Below are 13,908 nucleotides of genomic sequence, written 5' to 3'. Positions count from 1 at the left end.
TTGAGGTTATGTTGCCTAATTTTAAGGTTTTCAACTCTGTAACTTTAATTAGTTCATCAATTTTTGTTAATAAAATATAAAATTCCAATAATTGCAACCTAAAGCTCTTTTCCGTTATGAACAATAAATTAATTGCCTCAACACTTTGAATTTATTGTCAATTTCTGTCGATTTCTGTCGATTTCTGTCGATTCTGCATGACTTGATTTATGCAATAATTCCAAATATATGCTGATCCACTTTTTCAATCCAGCAATTAATTGAGTTAATTGAAATTTAATTTTCATTTCCATTTTAGCCGTCGATTAATTCACAATTAAGCTTAAAAAAATGAAAAATTTTCAAGTTTTGTGCCTAATTTTTCCACTAATATTTTTCAAATTATCCCAATCGGCATCAATTAAGTTAGATCCAGAAGATACCGAACTCATACCAGATGTGACTAGTGACTTAATTACCCAAAGTGATACAACGACTGAAAATGAGCGAATTAAAAAGGAAGCAAATTGTTTTGAGACAAAAGTTAATGGAAAATCAATTTTACAATGTTCAGACTCGGAAGCATCACCAACGCTGAATATTCCATCAATAGCTCCACTACCTGGACTTCAAAGGAATGTTGATGCATTGCCTGGACTACAAAGACAAAGCGAAGCAATTCCTGGATTTGAGCATCAATTGCATTTTCCAAGCTTTAACAGCATTTTTCCAAGTTTTAAGGTAATTTTGAGGTTAGGAAAAATTTGGAAAAATTTGATTTTAATTGCTTCTTATGTCCTTAGTCTTCAACTCCAGCTCCAACGACTACAACACCTGCATATCCTCAACATTATGCTTCTCCAACCGCTAAGGTAATTTTCCTTAATTTTTCAATATTTTTCATTAATTTTCCTTTAATTTCCAGCCATCCCAGCCATACCCAGCCCACCATGTAACCACCACGACTGCACCATACCAATACACCACTCAACATCCATCAACTCCACACTCAAGTGCTCATCCAACTTACCCATCAACTCAATACACCGACTACTACCAATCAGGTCACACATCTCCATCCATACCATCATATGCGCCAGCTCCAAGTCAACCAACTTACACATCAGACGCTTCATATGCCCCAAAACCAGCTACACATCATCAAGCACCAGCAAATGCATATTCACATCCACAACCGCCACCGACACAAAAGCCTGTATATCAAAAACCATCATCAATTTACCCAGCATTACCAACAGCATATTCACAGCAATATCAACAGCCATCGTATTCATCAGCACAACCACAACTTCCAAATGCTTACTCATCGGCTGTGTATGCTTATTCGCAACCGACTTATCAGGTGAGTCATTTTGAATATTTTGTTTGAATTAAATTGGCCCGAGTAGCACAATTCGGCATCAGGTTCCGACTCGGATTCGGAATCAGGTTCCATCTCGGAATCAGAATCAGGTTCTGACTCGGATTCGAAATCAGGTTCCGACTCGCATTGGGAATCGAGTTCCGACTAGGATTTGGAATCAGGTTCCGACTAGAGTTCGGAATCAGGATCCGACTTGGATTCGGAATCAGGTTCCGAATTGGATTCGGAATCAGGTTCCGACTCGGATTCGGAATCAGGTTCCGACTCGAATTCGGAATAAGGTTCCGAATCGGAATCGAATTTGGACATGTGCTATTCGGGAATGTGATAATTTGATGAAATTAGATCAATCGTGCCAAAAATACAGCATTTCAATGTCATTTTGTGATTCACATTATTCTCTTCCTTTCCAGCCATATCAGTCATACGAAGGTTATCGCGCCTGGTCACCATCTGGAGTCCAAGCCGACTACAGCAGTTCCCAGCGAAGCTCTTCCCAATTCTCATCCAACAGTGAAGCCATTAAGGTTCAAGATGCACGACAAAACTACGAAAGTGCATTAAATGAATACGAAGCTGCACGTGCAGCTGAAAGTCTTAGAGCCCAAGCTGAATATCAACAAGCTCGTGCTCGATCTGAATTTGAGAGAATGAAGGCTGAATTTGAAAAGTCAAGGGCTGACGAAAGTGCACGTGCAGCACAAAATGCCAGAATTGAGTTCCAAAATGCTAAAGCAGCTGAAATCACTCAAGCTGAACAGGAACAACAGCGTGCACAAATTGAGTACCAAAGAGCACAAGCAGAACAAGCAGCACGTGCACAAAGTGACTATGAGCAAAGATATGCAGCGTATCAAGCAGCACTTGCTGATTATCAAAATTCTCAAGCAGCAGAAGCTAGCTGGTCACAAATTGACTATCAAAGGCAATTAGCTGACTCGCAGGCACGAGGACGTGCTAATTATGAGAAGTATAACGCAGATCAGGCAGCTAGGCAGCAGGCTGAACAACAAGCTAGAGCCATGGCTGAGTACCAAGAAGCTCAGGCAGACGCACAGGCACGAGAACAAGCTGAAAGTCAAGCACGTGCCATGGCTGAATATCAGGAAGCTCAAGCCGAGCAAGCAGCAAGAGCTGAATCAGCACGAGCAGCAGAGATTGCAAGAATGCAGTACGAAAATGCAATGGCAATAGAAAGTGCCCGAGCTATGGAAATGTCCCAAATGGAACAAGACAATGCACGTGCTGTAGCACCAGTTAAGCACATCCCACATCATGCACCTGCACCTGCTGGTTAGTATTGACATTTTTTGAGGTTATATCCAATTTTTTCAACCTTTTTTTTAGTTCCATGTCCAACAAACTTGCTATTCAGCTGCGCCCCACAAGTAGCACCCGTTCCATGTCAAAGTGTGACTTATGAACAGCATAAAGCACCAGTTCCAACCCATCCACCACCACCACCACCAAAATACACCCGACCAGCACCAATGCCATTCTCAACTTACTCAGAATCAAACTACAGATCCGACTCAAAGCAGACCAAACGTGAAAATGAAGTCAGCAATACAGCAATTGATGCAAATGGACAGATTGACGTACAGCCAATGGAACCGAAGGCAGCTGGAACTGACGACAGCTTGATCATTGCTGGACAAGATTGGTCTTAAATGTGACAATTTTTGGAACTGAAAATTGAAATAAAAAAATTTGGAAATTTTTAAATTTTTGCTGCCTTTTTATTCAAATTTCTTCAGGTTCAGGCACAAGATTTTAAGGCTTGAAGTTGATCTTCTTCTTAGTGACAACATATGCCAAATTATGATAATCAACACCATTGTCTCTAAGTGTATCCCCACTGGCAAGCATCAAGTAATAAGGCTTCTTACTCATATCGAATGTTGTCTTCTTAATCTTGGTGCTGTCAGCACGTTCAACTTGGCAATAAATACGTCCATCGATGATCTTAGAGTCGACGAGTCTGATGATGTCTTGTGGCTGTATTGAGGAAGTAGAATAAGAAGGGAAATTGAAGGAATTGATCAATTTTGAATCCAAAAATGAGGATTTTGAGGTTTTACCCTTCTAAATCCCTTTTAACCCCATCTACCCCACTCCCCTCCCCCTTCTACCCCACCCCCCCAATGATACTCACAATACCCTCGCGAACCGATGCATAATTAGCACCAACTGTTGTCCATGATGAATAAACTTTAATCTCGTCACCTTCTTTAACGCACTCCATGACCGAGTCATCACCCATCTCTTTGTCAGTTGATAGAGCCATAGCGATGTACTTGGCAGATTTCCATGATCTCATTTCGAAAATTACTTTTCCATCTATGGATGATGAGGAATTGGATTAGATATGAGATGTATATGTGTATGTGCATTTAATGCTTTATGTATTTTATGATGTAGAGTCGGGTAGAGTCAGTTAAAGCAGAGTAAAATCGGGTTAAGTCGATTAGAGTCGGGTAGAGTCGGGTAGAGTCGGGTAGAGTCGGCTAGAGTCAGCTAGAATCGGCTAGAGTCGTCTAGAGTCGGCTAGAGTCGTCTAGAGTCGGCTAGAGTCGGCTAGAGTCGGCTAGAGTCGTCTAGAGTCGGCTAGAGTCGTCTAGAATCGGCTAGAGTCGGCTAGAGTCGGCTAGAGTCGGTTATAGTCGGCTAGAGTCGGTTAGAGTCGGATAGAGTCGTATACAGTCGGCTAGAGTCGGCTAGAGTCGTCTAGAGTCGGCTAGAGTCGGGAACAATCGGTTAGAGTCGAGTAACTAACCTTTAACATATGTAGAACTCATTGTAACGCAATCCTTATCCGGAACACAATCTCCTGGATATCCCAAACATTGCTTTGTTGTGCCACAACCTTCATAAATATCATCCTCAGCATAAGTACATGCAACCAACAGAAGAATTGCCAAAAAAATCTTTTGCGCCATAATTTTCTGTGAATAAAATTTGCCAAATTTAGATTAAATAAGAAATTGGATATAAGAATAAGAATTGGATGCTGCAGCACGCGATACACAAAAATATATATATCAAGTCATTTATTACGTGATTCTTGGTGTCCTTATTGTGTTATTTGATATCTATTGGGCTTTTAAATGAATTTTCATGAAATGAAAGTCAACACGAAGACATTAGACAAATGATCCTTGACGTAGGCATTGAGAATATTTTTGGGGAAAAATTGACATTGAGGGTTAGGATGAGGGGGCAATAAGGAGGTACCCCATGCGTCATATGTGGATCTAGAGGAGATGGAGGACAAGGGGGTCCAAAATTCAATTTTTAGCACCAAAATTCTTCAATTTGTTGAGCCTCTTAGGGAACCCAAGCCATACTCCCTCAACTATCAATCCCCAAAACACCCCAGCACACCCCCCACCCACCCTTCAAGAACACCCCCAGGCTACACCCCATGTACAATTTAATTACGTCGCATAATAACGTACCACATTATCCCTCTTAACCTGTTCATTGACATAGAACACTTCATCTTCACAACAAATATCTCACAACATTACATATTCCATAAATAAAGTCATCAAGTATTGGGGACTATTCACTTGTTACGTAACGTGAGAAATTGATTATTCCTGCAAATTCCATGAATTGTATGCCTAATGCGAGCTATTAGGTGAGATTCGACATGCGGTTCTTGGCATTTCCAATAAATTTGGACGGCACATTAGTGTTTGACGCACAGTTTGAGCAGCGACTGACTAAAAGCTCATAATGTTCCCTCTGTCCCCTCTGTCCCCTATCTTCTCTCTCTCCCCTCTCTCCCCCTTCCCTACTTCCCTAAGAACGCTCCCTAATTTTAGGACGTCACCTAACAACTGCATCATCCCCACCTCCTTCTAAACTCATTAGAGCGGAAACTGAGAAGAAAATTACAAAATCATAACAAGAAGCCAATATAAAATGAGAATTTTTTTTTTTTTTTTTTATGGATGTCACAAGCACATAAGCATGAGACAATAATTTCTATGGAATTGTCAACGACATAGGTCATTGATTCAAGAGTTGAATGCAAAAAACAATAGAAATGAAGAGAAAAATTGATATTGAAAACTTGTTGATGAGATATTTGAGATGATGGTAAGGCAGGAATTGATTTTTGTTTGGATATGGATGTGAGGTTTTGGGATATTTTTAGAGAATTGTTAAGGTTTTGTATACTTTGGTTGTTGTAGGCGTCATTAAAGCTCAGTTGGAAGGATTTAATGAGTATTTGGAGGAATACCTTGAGAATGGGAAGGACTTGGGGTATTCGGACTCTAAAAAGCAGCTTTGACTTGAATCCGGACTCAATAAAGCTGCCTTGGCTAGATTACATACTCAAAAGAGCCAAATTGACTAGAGTCCGGACTCTATTAGAAGCTTCTCACATTAGAGTCTAATTAGGAAAATAGATTATTTTATATACAATTAGCACATGTATCTGTATAATTTTTGAATTATGTTTACAATCATTTTTTGACAATTTCTCACGTACGCGCTCTGATTTCTTGATAAGTCAATTATTATTTTGTGTAAATTATCAAAAATATGTAGCATATTTAGACACTACTTTACTGTAATGATTTGCAGCAAAATCATAAATCAAAAGTAGTTATCTGTAACTAAATTGGTATGTACCGGTCCCATGTCTGAGTATGGTTCCATTAAGTTAGTAAAATTGTACCCAGCCTCCACCTATAACCGTTATGTAATTTCCGAACAATCCCTAAGAAGGTCTATTGTCTTCCAACATGTCCCAAAATGCAAAATTACCCAAATTCTCTTAATATCACTTCTTACATCTAGTCGATTGCTCGGGTATACCTGCAAATATGACTTAGCCATTTTGTTGGTACATATACTCTGAAGCATACCCAAACCACAAACAGCTCTTGATGCCTAGATTAGCTTTGATAGTTTTGAATACTCTTGGAAGGAAACTGTCGATAGAGATAGCAATGCACTTGGTATCAGAAATTGGCAAGTGGTACCCAGCGATAGAGCCAGCTTCAGGCGATTCCTGTGGGAGGTCATGGATCATGTAAAGTAAAGGAGTCTGCACTCCCAAAGTTCTGTTCACCATGATTGGTCAACCAGAGTTGGTCAGCCAGAGTTAATCAATCAGATGATCGATCAAAGGTAGACTCCCAGAGTTGGCTGTAATTTGGGAGTCTGGATTCTAATAGTCCACAGAATCTCGGAGTACAGAGGAAATGCTTCAATATTGCAGATCTGCAAACTATGCTTCCCACTATCCTCTGATCAAAGACATTGCTTTCATAGACTGAACTATTTAAAGTTTACATCGAATACCGTTCTAAGTAGCTAATCACAAGCAACTCAAGGTAGTTGAGCCTCAATTTATCAACCAATACACACAAAAATGCCAAAATTCAATTCACAAAAAATATGAAAATTGACGTAAATTCTAGAATTTTTTGATAACGACTTACCTCCTTTAAATATTATTTAAAAATTATCAGTCTCAATGTCAATGCCAATGTACTCAAGTCAAGAGAAACAACACGACTGACTTTAAAGTAAGAATTTTTTGTATTGAGATTATCGGAACTAAAAAGTTCATTTCTCTCACATCTCAAACTGGTTTTGAGGGTTCTCAATAAGTCAGGGATTAATGAGAACATTTTTTTTGGAATTTCTTGATGAGAAGACTGAAGAGAGTCTTAATGGCTCTAAATACCTGACTTGACTTACTGTTGTTGTTATTATTGCAGTCATTGACTTCTGTTAATGATTCTTTTTTTTTTGCTGTGATTTTAAATCTCTCATGGGGCTTAGCTTTGTGTAGTTATTTACATATATTATGGCAATAAATAGTTCTCTTTTGGGAATTGTGCATAAATGATGGGAGAGAATTGAGGTGAAAATGTTTTGAAGTGCTGTTAAGAGCTGAGGTGCTTTTGGCAATTAGAGAGATTATTACATGCATGTTAATTGAATGATTATTAGGAATAAAGGCAACGACTGTTTACAGTAAACTGTAAACTGAAGACTGTTATGATTCACAAACTTGAGTATCACCACTGAGTCGTCAGAAAACCAACCTGAATAGCAAAAATCATAAAATCTATCAAAAATCTGGTTGTCGGCCGATCTGACTCTGGAAATGTATTGGATTCCGTTTATATCTGACACGATGCCTTCCGGAAAGCACACGGCGTAGAATTGGCTGAAAATCCAACTCCAGACTGACTTGACTTTGTTCTGAGACTGAATATCATTCAATCTTGAATAGAGTCAAAGTCACACTACCAAGTATTTGGATATTCGGCTTTCTGTGATGTATCGTGTTGGATTTAAACTCAATACGACATCAAGACACAGTCACGACGGTCTCAAGCTAAATTTTGGCTTGATTAAGATAGTCAGAAGGCACACGGTGTAGAAATGGTCAAAAATCCAGCTTTGTATGGAGCCATTCTGGCTTAAAGACAGATTCGATGAAATCCGGCCTCAGCCCATAGCCAAGACAGTCAAGTTCCGGATTTTCAGCGTATTCTAATGACTACTTAGTTGATCTGTTAACACTAAGATGCCCAATAGATTTTGTTAACATCATTCATAAACCATTCCCTAAGCTTGATGTATTGAACTGATCAAGGTTAAAAGTATGATAGGAGAAATGCTCGTGGGAGTATATTTATGATAAATGTTGAGAATAAGGATGTTTATCAAGATCGAATCTGACCGTGAACTTCTTTTAGTTCTTTTTCACAACAGTTCAAGTTATATACAAGTCTTGCAGACAAAATATGTACTGAGGCATGTAAAATGTTATGAGTCTCTCCAATTAGTGAATTTTAGAAAGTCTAATGTATTTTAAATTATAGTAAAATTTTCTAAGAAATCAAGTTCATTTGGTGCATATTCTGGAAGGCATATGGTAAAAAATCTATCTAATGGCCAGCGTGATTTTGACCTCAGGCCAGAGTTGGGTTGACACAGATCTTGAAGTCGACACCAACTTTATTTGAAGTCAAGTCGATTTGAATTGATTTTTCCTTACAAAATTCGAGTCAATTTCGAGCTCTAAGTTGACCTAAAGTTGGATTTTTGATCATTATAAAGCAGTGTGCCTTTCGGGTTACAGACTTACTTACCAGAATCATGTTACGACTTAAAGATCAACTTGTAGTTCGAAGTAAATCGTCTAAAGCTCATTTAAGAATTAGTCAAGTCATCTTGTTTGATATTTCAGTAAAAAGATGCATATCCAAGTAGCTTACATTCATAATTACTCCATCCGAGTCGTACAAGCCAGTTAATTAATCCAAAACCAGCCTGACATTACTCTATCATGCCAAGAACATGGATTTCTACCAAGTCAGAGTGACACCGGCCTGGAGACAAATAATAAATGAGCTGCTTACGCCCCATTGCATCATAATACCAATCAGAACATTCTACAAAGAACAGCACAATCATCAAAAAATGCTTTGACATGAAAAACCATTAATTGATTATGTGGAAGAAAAAAAATTCATTTTATTGAAAAGATATCAAATTTTTTTTACAATTAAATTCTTTTGATCATTTTTCAAAGTTTTTTTTTATACTTATTAATATGTCTAAATACCCCGCAAGAATGGCTTTTAGCCCTAACAACTTGATAATTCACAGAATTATTTTATTTTTTTTTTGTTACTAAATCTCATGACAAATTTTATAATTTTTTTAAAGCAAATATTGAGCATGATTTGACATTTGGTTTAATTAAATTCAATAATTTTTAGATGGATGGGAGTTAGGCAGGATCAGCAGCTTGTCAGAAGCATGTCAAATGGGGCTAGACAGGTCACTAGTTGTGTGTCTAGTTTTAAGGGTGATTTGAGATGTTCCATAGAAATAGACACAAAACTAGGCGAATTAAGACATAAAATGTCAAGTAAGGGAACATTCGGAAGTTACGTAACCCTATAAATTGGCCTTTAAAGCTCCAAACCCTCCATCGTAACGGTTTATAGCAAAATCATGAACTATTTGGGTTCAAAAACAAGATTGCAACCTTATTAAACGTTACGTAACTGCCGAACATTCCCCAACTCATCCAAATGTCCATTTCCTCAATTCCCAGACTCCCAAACCCTCCTGCCTAGACCCTTTCTATCCCCCTGCCTAGTCCCTCCCATCTCCATCACATTCCCTCATCTCCACCTTAAACATAAGAATTCAATGTCTTATCAGATATCGCATGTCCCAAATTATGTGCCTGAATCTTATTCGTCTTTACTTTACTTCCAGTTGCCAGCAATAAATAAAATTTGCCAGTCTTTAAATCAAATGTTTTACTATCAACGACAGACGATTCATCACGTTCAATCACGCACGAAATTCCATTTTCATCAATTTTGCCTTCCTGTAATCGAATTATGTCCTGTGGGATTCCGGAACGGATTGCATCGTATGTGCCGGATTCACGAATTGTATATGATGCATAAATTTTAACTTCATTTCCAACTTTGACACATTCCATTGCAGAGTCATCACCCATGCGACGATCAAATGAGAGGGCGGAGGCGATGTATGCTGCATTTGGTGCTGAGTGCATCTCAAAGAGGTATTTACCGTCTAAAAATGAAAGGAAAAATATTAGATTAGGTGCTGTTTTGGGTTGATTATATGATTGAGAAGTTGGAGATGATTTTTGGGGATATTTGATCAATTGTTTGGGGTTTGGATGAGTCAGGTGGGTAGGCTGGTGGATGCAGAGAGTTATGGAGGTCTGATGAGGTCTGCTGAGGCCTGCTGAAGACTATTGAGGCCTGCTGAGACCTGCTAAGATCAGCTGAGACCGGCTTAAATCTGTTATGGTCTACTGAGGCCTGCTGAGAATTACTGAGAACTGCTGAGACCTTTTGAGGCCTACTGAGACCTTCTGATGCCTGTTAAATTAGTCTGAGGCCTACTGAGGCTTGCTGAGACCTGCTGAGGTCTTTTGAGACCTTCTGTAGCTCACACAACTGTCTGCGATGGTGTTAAATGAACCCTGACTCTCCTCAATCTTCGTAGTATTAGAGTATGTAGCACTGCATCATGTAGGTTCATCCTCTTGAGTCTAGACTCTTATAGAAGCCCCATTTTGGACACTTCCAGTCCAGACTCCCTTTATATCCTCTTTAGTGTTGTCTTGACTCAATTTTTGAGTCTGAATGCTCAACTGGAGTCGGATTTAAGGAGTCTGGTTGAATTTCAGTAGAGTCTGACTCCCGGAATCCTGCCAATTCTGGTCCTCTTAACCCTGGTCCTCCCAACTCTGTTCCTTCAACTCCCGGAGTCCCGTCCCTCTTAGTCCTCCCAATTCTTCAATCTTCAATTACTTTATACTAACCCTTATGATAAGATGCAGCAAATGCCTTGCATGACTTCCTCTTAACACATCCAGATGGATATCCAATGCACAACTTAGTATCTCCACAGCCTTGATACATTGGATTAGCTTCAACTTCATTAGATGACAAGCTAAGTCCAACACTGTAACTCATGGAACGGATCATCGTTGAGTTGAAAATGGCAAGCATCCAGTATGGCAGCAACATGATTGGTGTGGAAGGTTCTTTGGTAGCTTCTAAAATGACAGAATAAGACAGCATATTAAATCATCAAAATTGACCAATTAATCCATAGATTAAACAGCATATTAAACGTGACTGAATCAGCACAAAAAGCTGATTGCTTAATCATCAAGTGACTCATAAGTCTCATTTTGTCAATCGACATTAAAAATGTTATCAAATTAATCCTCAAGAGATGAACTATAAAGTTCATGTCCATTACTATCAAGAACAAATCGTGTCGACAAGCGATAAAAAAGAAAATTTTTTTAATGATTAATTTAAATTGAGAACAGATGTTTGTTGCTTGTTTATTTATGCTGCAGATGCAGTTTTGTTTGACAGATGAGAGAATTAATTGATTGTGATTTATTGGAGTTGAAATGGAATATTATTAAAGGGTCATTGGATGAGTTTATTGATATTGGATTGAGGAGAGGTTGAAATGGTGTTGGAAAGAGGGCATGTCGGCTAATCGGTACAAAATCCGGAACAGAGCCGGCTTGAGTTTGGCTTGATGATGGATTTGGTTTTAATCTGACACTATGGTAGAGCTACACCAAGCCAAAGTCCTACTGAGCCAGTGTCTTCAGTATTTTAAAGATATACTGTTCTAGTGCCTGCATCATGTTAGAATTATACCGGCTTAGAGTCTACACTATGCCAGGGTCAAAACCGCCGTTATTCTGCACCACGACATGGTTAAACCGACTTAGTGTCTATACTATGCTAGAAAAATACTGGGTTGATGGCTGAACCATTCGAAAATCATGCCCGCCTTGTGAATGAACTAGCCAGAGTCATACCTACTCGGCTGCACTATGTCATCCCATCCTGATGACAGCACCAGGGAAGAGTCACGCCGATTTCATTCCGGATTTTGGATCAATTACCCGACTTGTTCTTTTTCGACATGATATTTAGTTTAAGAATTGTAAGGAGGCAACAGGAAGAATACTAAACACAACTGAATTTAATCCCTGCTAACCGGTAAAGCAATCGATGTAGAAATGGCCATAAATCAGTTTCCAGTCCAGCTTGATTCTGGAATTATTCCTGACTCGATGAAATTCAGCCTTAGGTCAGCATTAAGTCGATATGAGACTAGAATCAAATAGTCAAGTTCCCGGATTTTCGACCATTTCTACTTGACCTTAGTTCTTGTATGCTTTTCAAGTTACAGAACAACAAATAGTGAAATCTTATGTGATTGTTACGAAATTAGATGATCACTTAGGATTTATGACTTAAAAATAGCATTTTTTCATAATTTCCCCAAAATCTCCACAAGTCCATCTCAATATAATTCCCAAATAAAGCAGTATCTCTTTTAATTGCAATAAAAACAGACACAAGACAACCCAAATTATCATAAAAATCGCTAACAAAACAAAAATTTTTATCAGTCTGTATTGTAAATGTTCCGAATTATGAATGTATTAGACATACCGAAATATACACAACACACATGATCATGTAGAAAATTCTAAAATACTCAATACAAGTTCAGTTCTTGTATACTAAACAGTTGATGATCACTATGGGGGCGTTTGGGAGTTACGTCACATGGAAAATTGATTTTTTGGACCCAATAATCCAGATTGTAACAATTTGCAGCAGAATTAGGCACCAAGATTAGGACTCAGTATCAAAATTCCCCCCTAACCGTCACCAAACATCCGCACAATCCCCACAAAACACGTGCGTACAATACAATCATACAATCCGGCAAAATTACTCAAATTCTAAACTTGTGTGTCATGTTTACATAGTTCAGTCTTCATATACCTTCTTCTCTTCTGTTCTTATGTCACAGCTATGTGATACTTAGATGATTTAAACTCATCGTGAGACAATTGCCGAAATTATTTTGATTAAACTTTAAATAAATTGCTGTCTTCTTCTTAATTGACGATTGTTTGAATAGATTGCGTGATAATTGATGGAAATGAGTGAGAAAAAAATGGAAAGTTTTGAAAGACACGAAGTATTTGGTCTGATCTACTTTTGGGATGATGTAGTGAAAGGTGGATCGAGGTTGTTTATATTTTTGGTGATGGAAAAGTATGTATTAGATTGTATTCTATGGGATCTTTTGATTGAATAAGATGATAGTCATGATTGGTTGAAGAATTGAATATGATGGAATTTCTGACGTATATTGACCGACTAACTAGACTTAGACTAGCATTATAGGACTGAAAGTAAGAAAAGAATCTTGCGTCAGTTCGGTCAGTTCAGTCAGTTCAGTTAGTTCCGTCAGTTCCGTCAGTTTTTCGGTCAGTTCTTCGGTCTTCTGTCTTTGTGGCTTTGTAAATTCGTGTCTTCGGTCTTCGGCCTTCAGTCTTCCGTCGTTCGGCTTTCGGTCCTCGATCTTCGGTTGTCTTCGGTCTTTGGTCTTATACTTAATCTCAGTCTCATCTATCTCAACTAGCTTAGAGCTTACTTAAATCTCCCTTATTGACAGTCTATCTACCAGTGACACCAGACACTATACCTAATCTATCTAAGTCTAGACAACATTAAATCTCCCAATCACTAATTGATTTAGAACTTGTTCAAAAACAAACAAACAAAAAATCCGATTCCATTCCTAAAAATTTTACGTATCTTCGTCTCCTTCTTCTTCATGCTCTAACCGTACTTACCAATAAAAAGTCCGTGTTTACCGGTCGAAAGACAAAACAAGACTGAAAATTGAGCAATCATCATGTTAATAATTTCCTCTCTGCCTGACTCTCTCTTCTTTTCGTCGTTTCCACTTTCATTTTCTGTTCGTGTCATGCTGCAAAAAAAATTGCTTCCTTTAGATTATTTTTTTTTTGTATGTCTCGTGTCTGTCTCAGTTACGGTTATCATGTCTGTGGAGAATATTGAGAGAATTTTGTGAGAGTAAATTGACTAATGCTCAGAACATGATACTCTCTGAGGAAGTTGAATCAGAATAACGAAATGAAATTGAAA

At 38.3% G+C, this 13,908-nt stretch overlaps 3 protein-coding genes across 3 annotated transcripts; 1 reads left to right on the top strand and 2 right to left on the bottom strand.

The window, feature by feature from the left end:
* The first annotated feature begins 330 nt into the window (after positions 1–330).
* Positions 331–3,044, top strand: LOC139100365 (uncharacterized protein CG45076-like). Its single transcript, XM_070652981.1, has 5 exons — positions 331–720; positions 783–851; positions 905–1,342; positions 1,777–2,656; positions 2,711–3,044. The coding sequence occupies exons 1-5, from the start codon at positions 331–333 to the stop codon at positions 3,031–3,033; spliced, it is 2,100 nt and encodes a 699-aa protein (XP_070509082.1). The 3' UTR covers positions 3,034–3,044.
* A 36-nt stretch (positions 3,045–3,080) lies between these two features.
* On the bottom strand, positions 3,081–6,911 carry LOC139100209 (putative ferric-chelate reductase 1 homolog). Its single transcript, XM_070652821.1, has 4 exons — positions 6,826–6,911; positions 4,140–4,308; positions 3,519–3,703; positions 3,081–3,361 (listed from the first exon to the last, which is right to left on the bottom strand). The coding sequence occupies exons 2-4, from the start codon at positions 4,300–4,302 to the stop codon at positions 3,137–3,139; spliced, it is 573 nt and encodes a 190-aa protein (XP_070508922.1). The 5' UTR covers positions 4,303–4,308; positions 6,826–6,911; the 3' UTR covers positions 3,081–3,136.
* A 1,942-nt stretch (positions 6,912–8,853) lies between these two features.
* On the bottom strand, positions 8,854–13,728 carry LOC139100364 (putative ferric-chelate reductase 1 homolog). Its single transcript, XM_070652980.1, has 3 exons — positions 13,593–13,728; positions 10,722–10,958; positions 8,854–9,961 (listed from the first exon to the last, which is right to left on the bottom strand). The coding sequence occupies exons 1-3, from the start codon at positions 13,726–13,728 to the stop codon at positions 9,549–9,551; spliced, it is 786 nt and encodes a 261-aa protein (XP_070509081.1). The 3' UTR covers positions 8,854–9,548.
* Between the last annotated feature and the right edge of the window lie 180 nt (positions 13,729–13,908).

Source organism: Chironomus tepperi, unplaced genomic scaffold (assembly GCF_022539635.2).
Source record: "Chironomus tepperi strain 1889 unplaced genomic scaffold, CSIRO-AGI_Ctep_v1 contig_58, whole genome shotgun sequence".
In the NCBI taxonomy this organism is placed as follows: Eukaryota; Metazoa; Arthropoda; class Insecta; order Diptera; family Chironomidae; genus Chironomus; species Chironomus tepperi.
This window is presented reverse-complemented; position numbering and strand designations above follow the sequence as displayed.

Coding starts and splice junctions, on each gene's coding strand:
- LOC139100365 (XM_070652981.1), top strand. CDS start 331: ATGAAAAATTTTCAAGTTTTGTGCCTAATTTTTCCACTAATATTTTTC. Junction 852..904: donor ATGCTTCTCCAACCGCTAAG/GTAATTTTCCTT, acceptor TTTAATTTCCAG/CCATCCCAGCCATACCCAGC. Junction 1,343..1,776: donor ATTCGCAACCGACTTATCAG/GTGAGTCATTTT, acceptor CTTCCTTTCCAG/CCATATCAGTCATACGAAGG.
- LOC139100209 (XM_070652821.1), bottom strand. CDS start 4,302: ATGGCGCAAAAGATTTTTTTGGCAATTCTTCTGTTGGTTGCATGTACT. Junction 3,704..4,139: donor GAGTTCTACATATGTTAAAG/GTTAGTTACTCG, acceptor CATCATCCATAG/ATGGAAAAGTAATTTTCGAA. Junction 3,362..3,518: donor CATCGGTTCGCGAGGGTATT/GTGAGTATCATT, acceptor TCCTCAATACAG/CCACAAGACATCATCAGACT.
- LOC139100364 (XM_070652980.1), bottom strand. CDS start 13,728: ATGACACGAACAGAAAATGAAAGTGGAAACGACGAAAAGAAGAGAGAG. Junction 10,959..13,592: donor TAAACACGGACTTTTTATTG/GTAAGTACGGTT, acceptor CTGTCATTTTAG/AAGCTACCAAAGAACCTTCC. Junction 9,962..10,721: donor TGCTGCATCTTATCATAAGG/GTTAGTATAAAG, acceptor TTTCATTTTTAG/ACGGTAAATACCTCTTTGAG.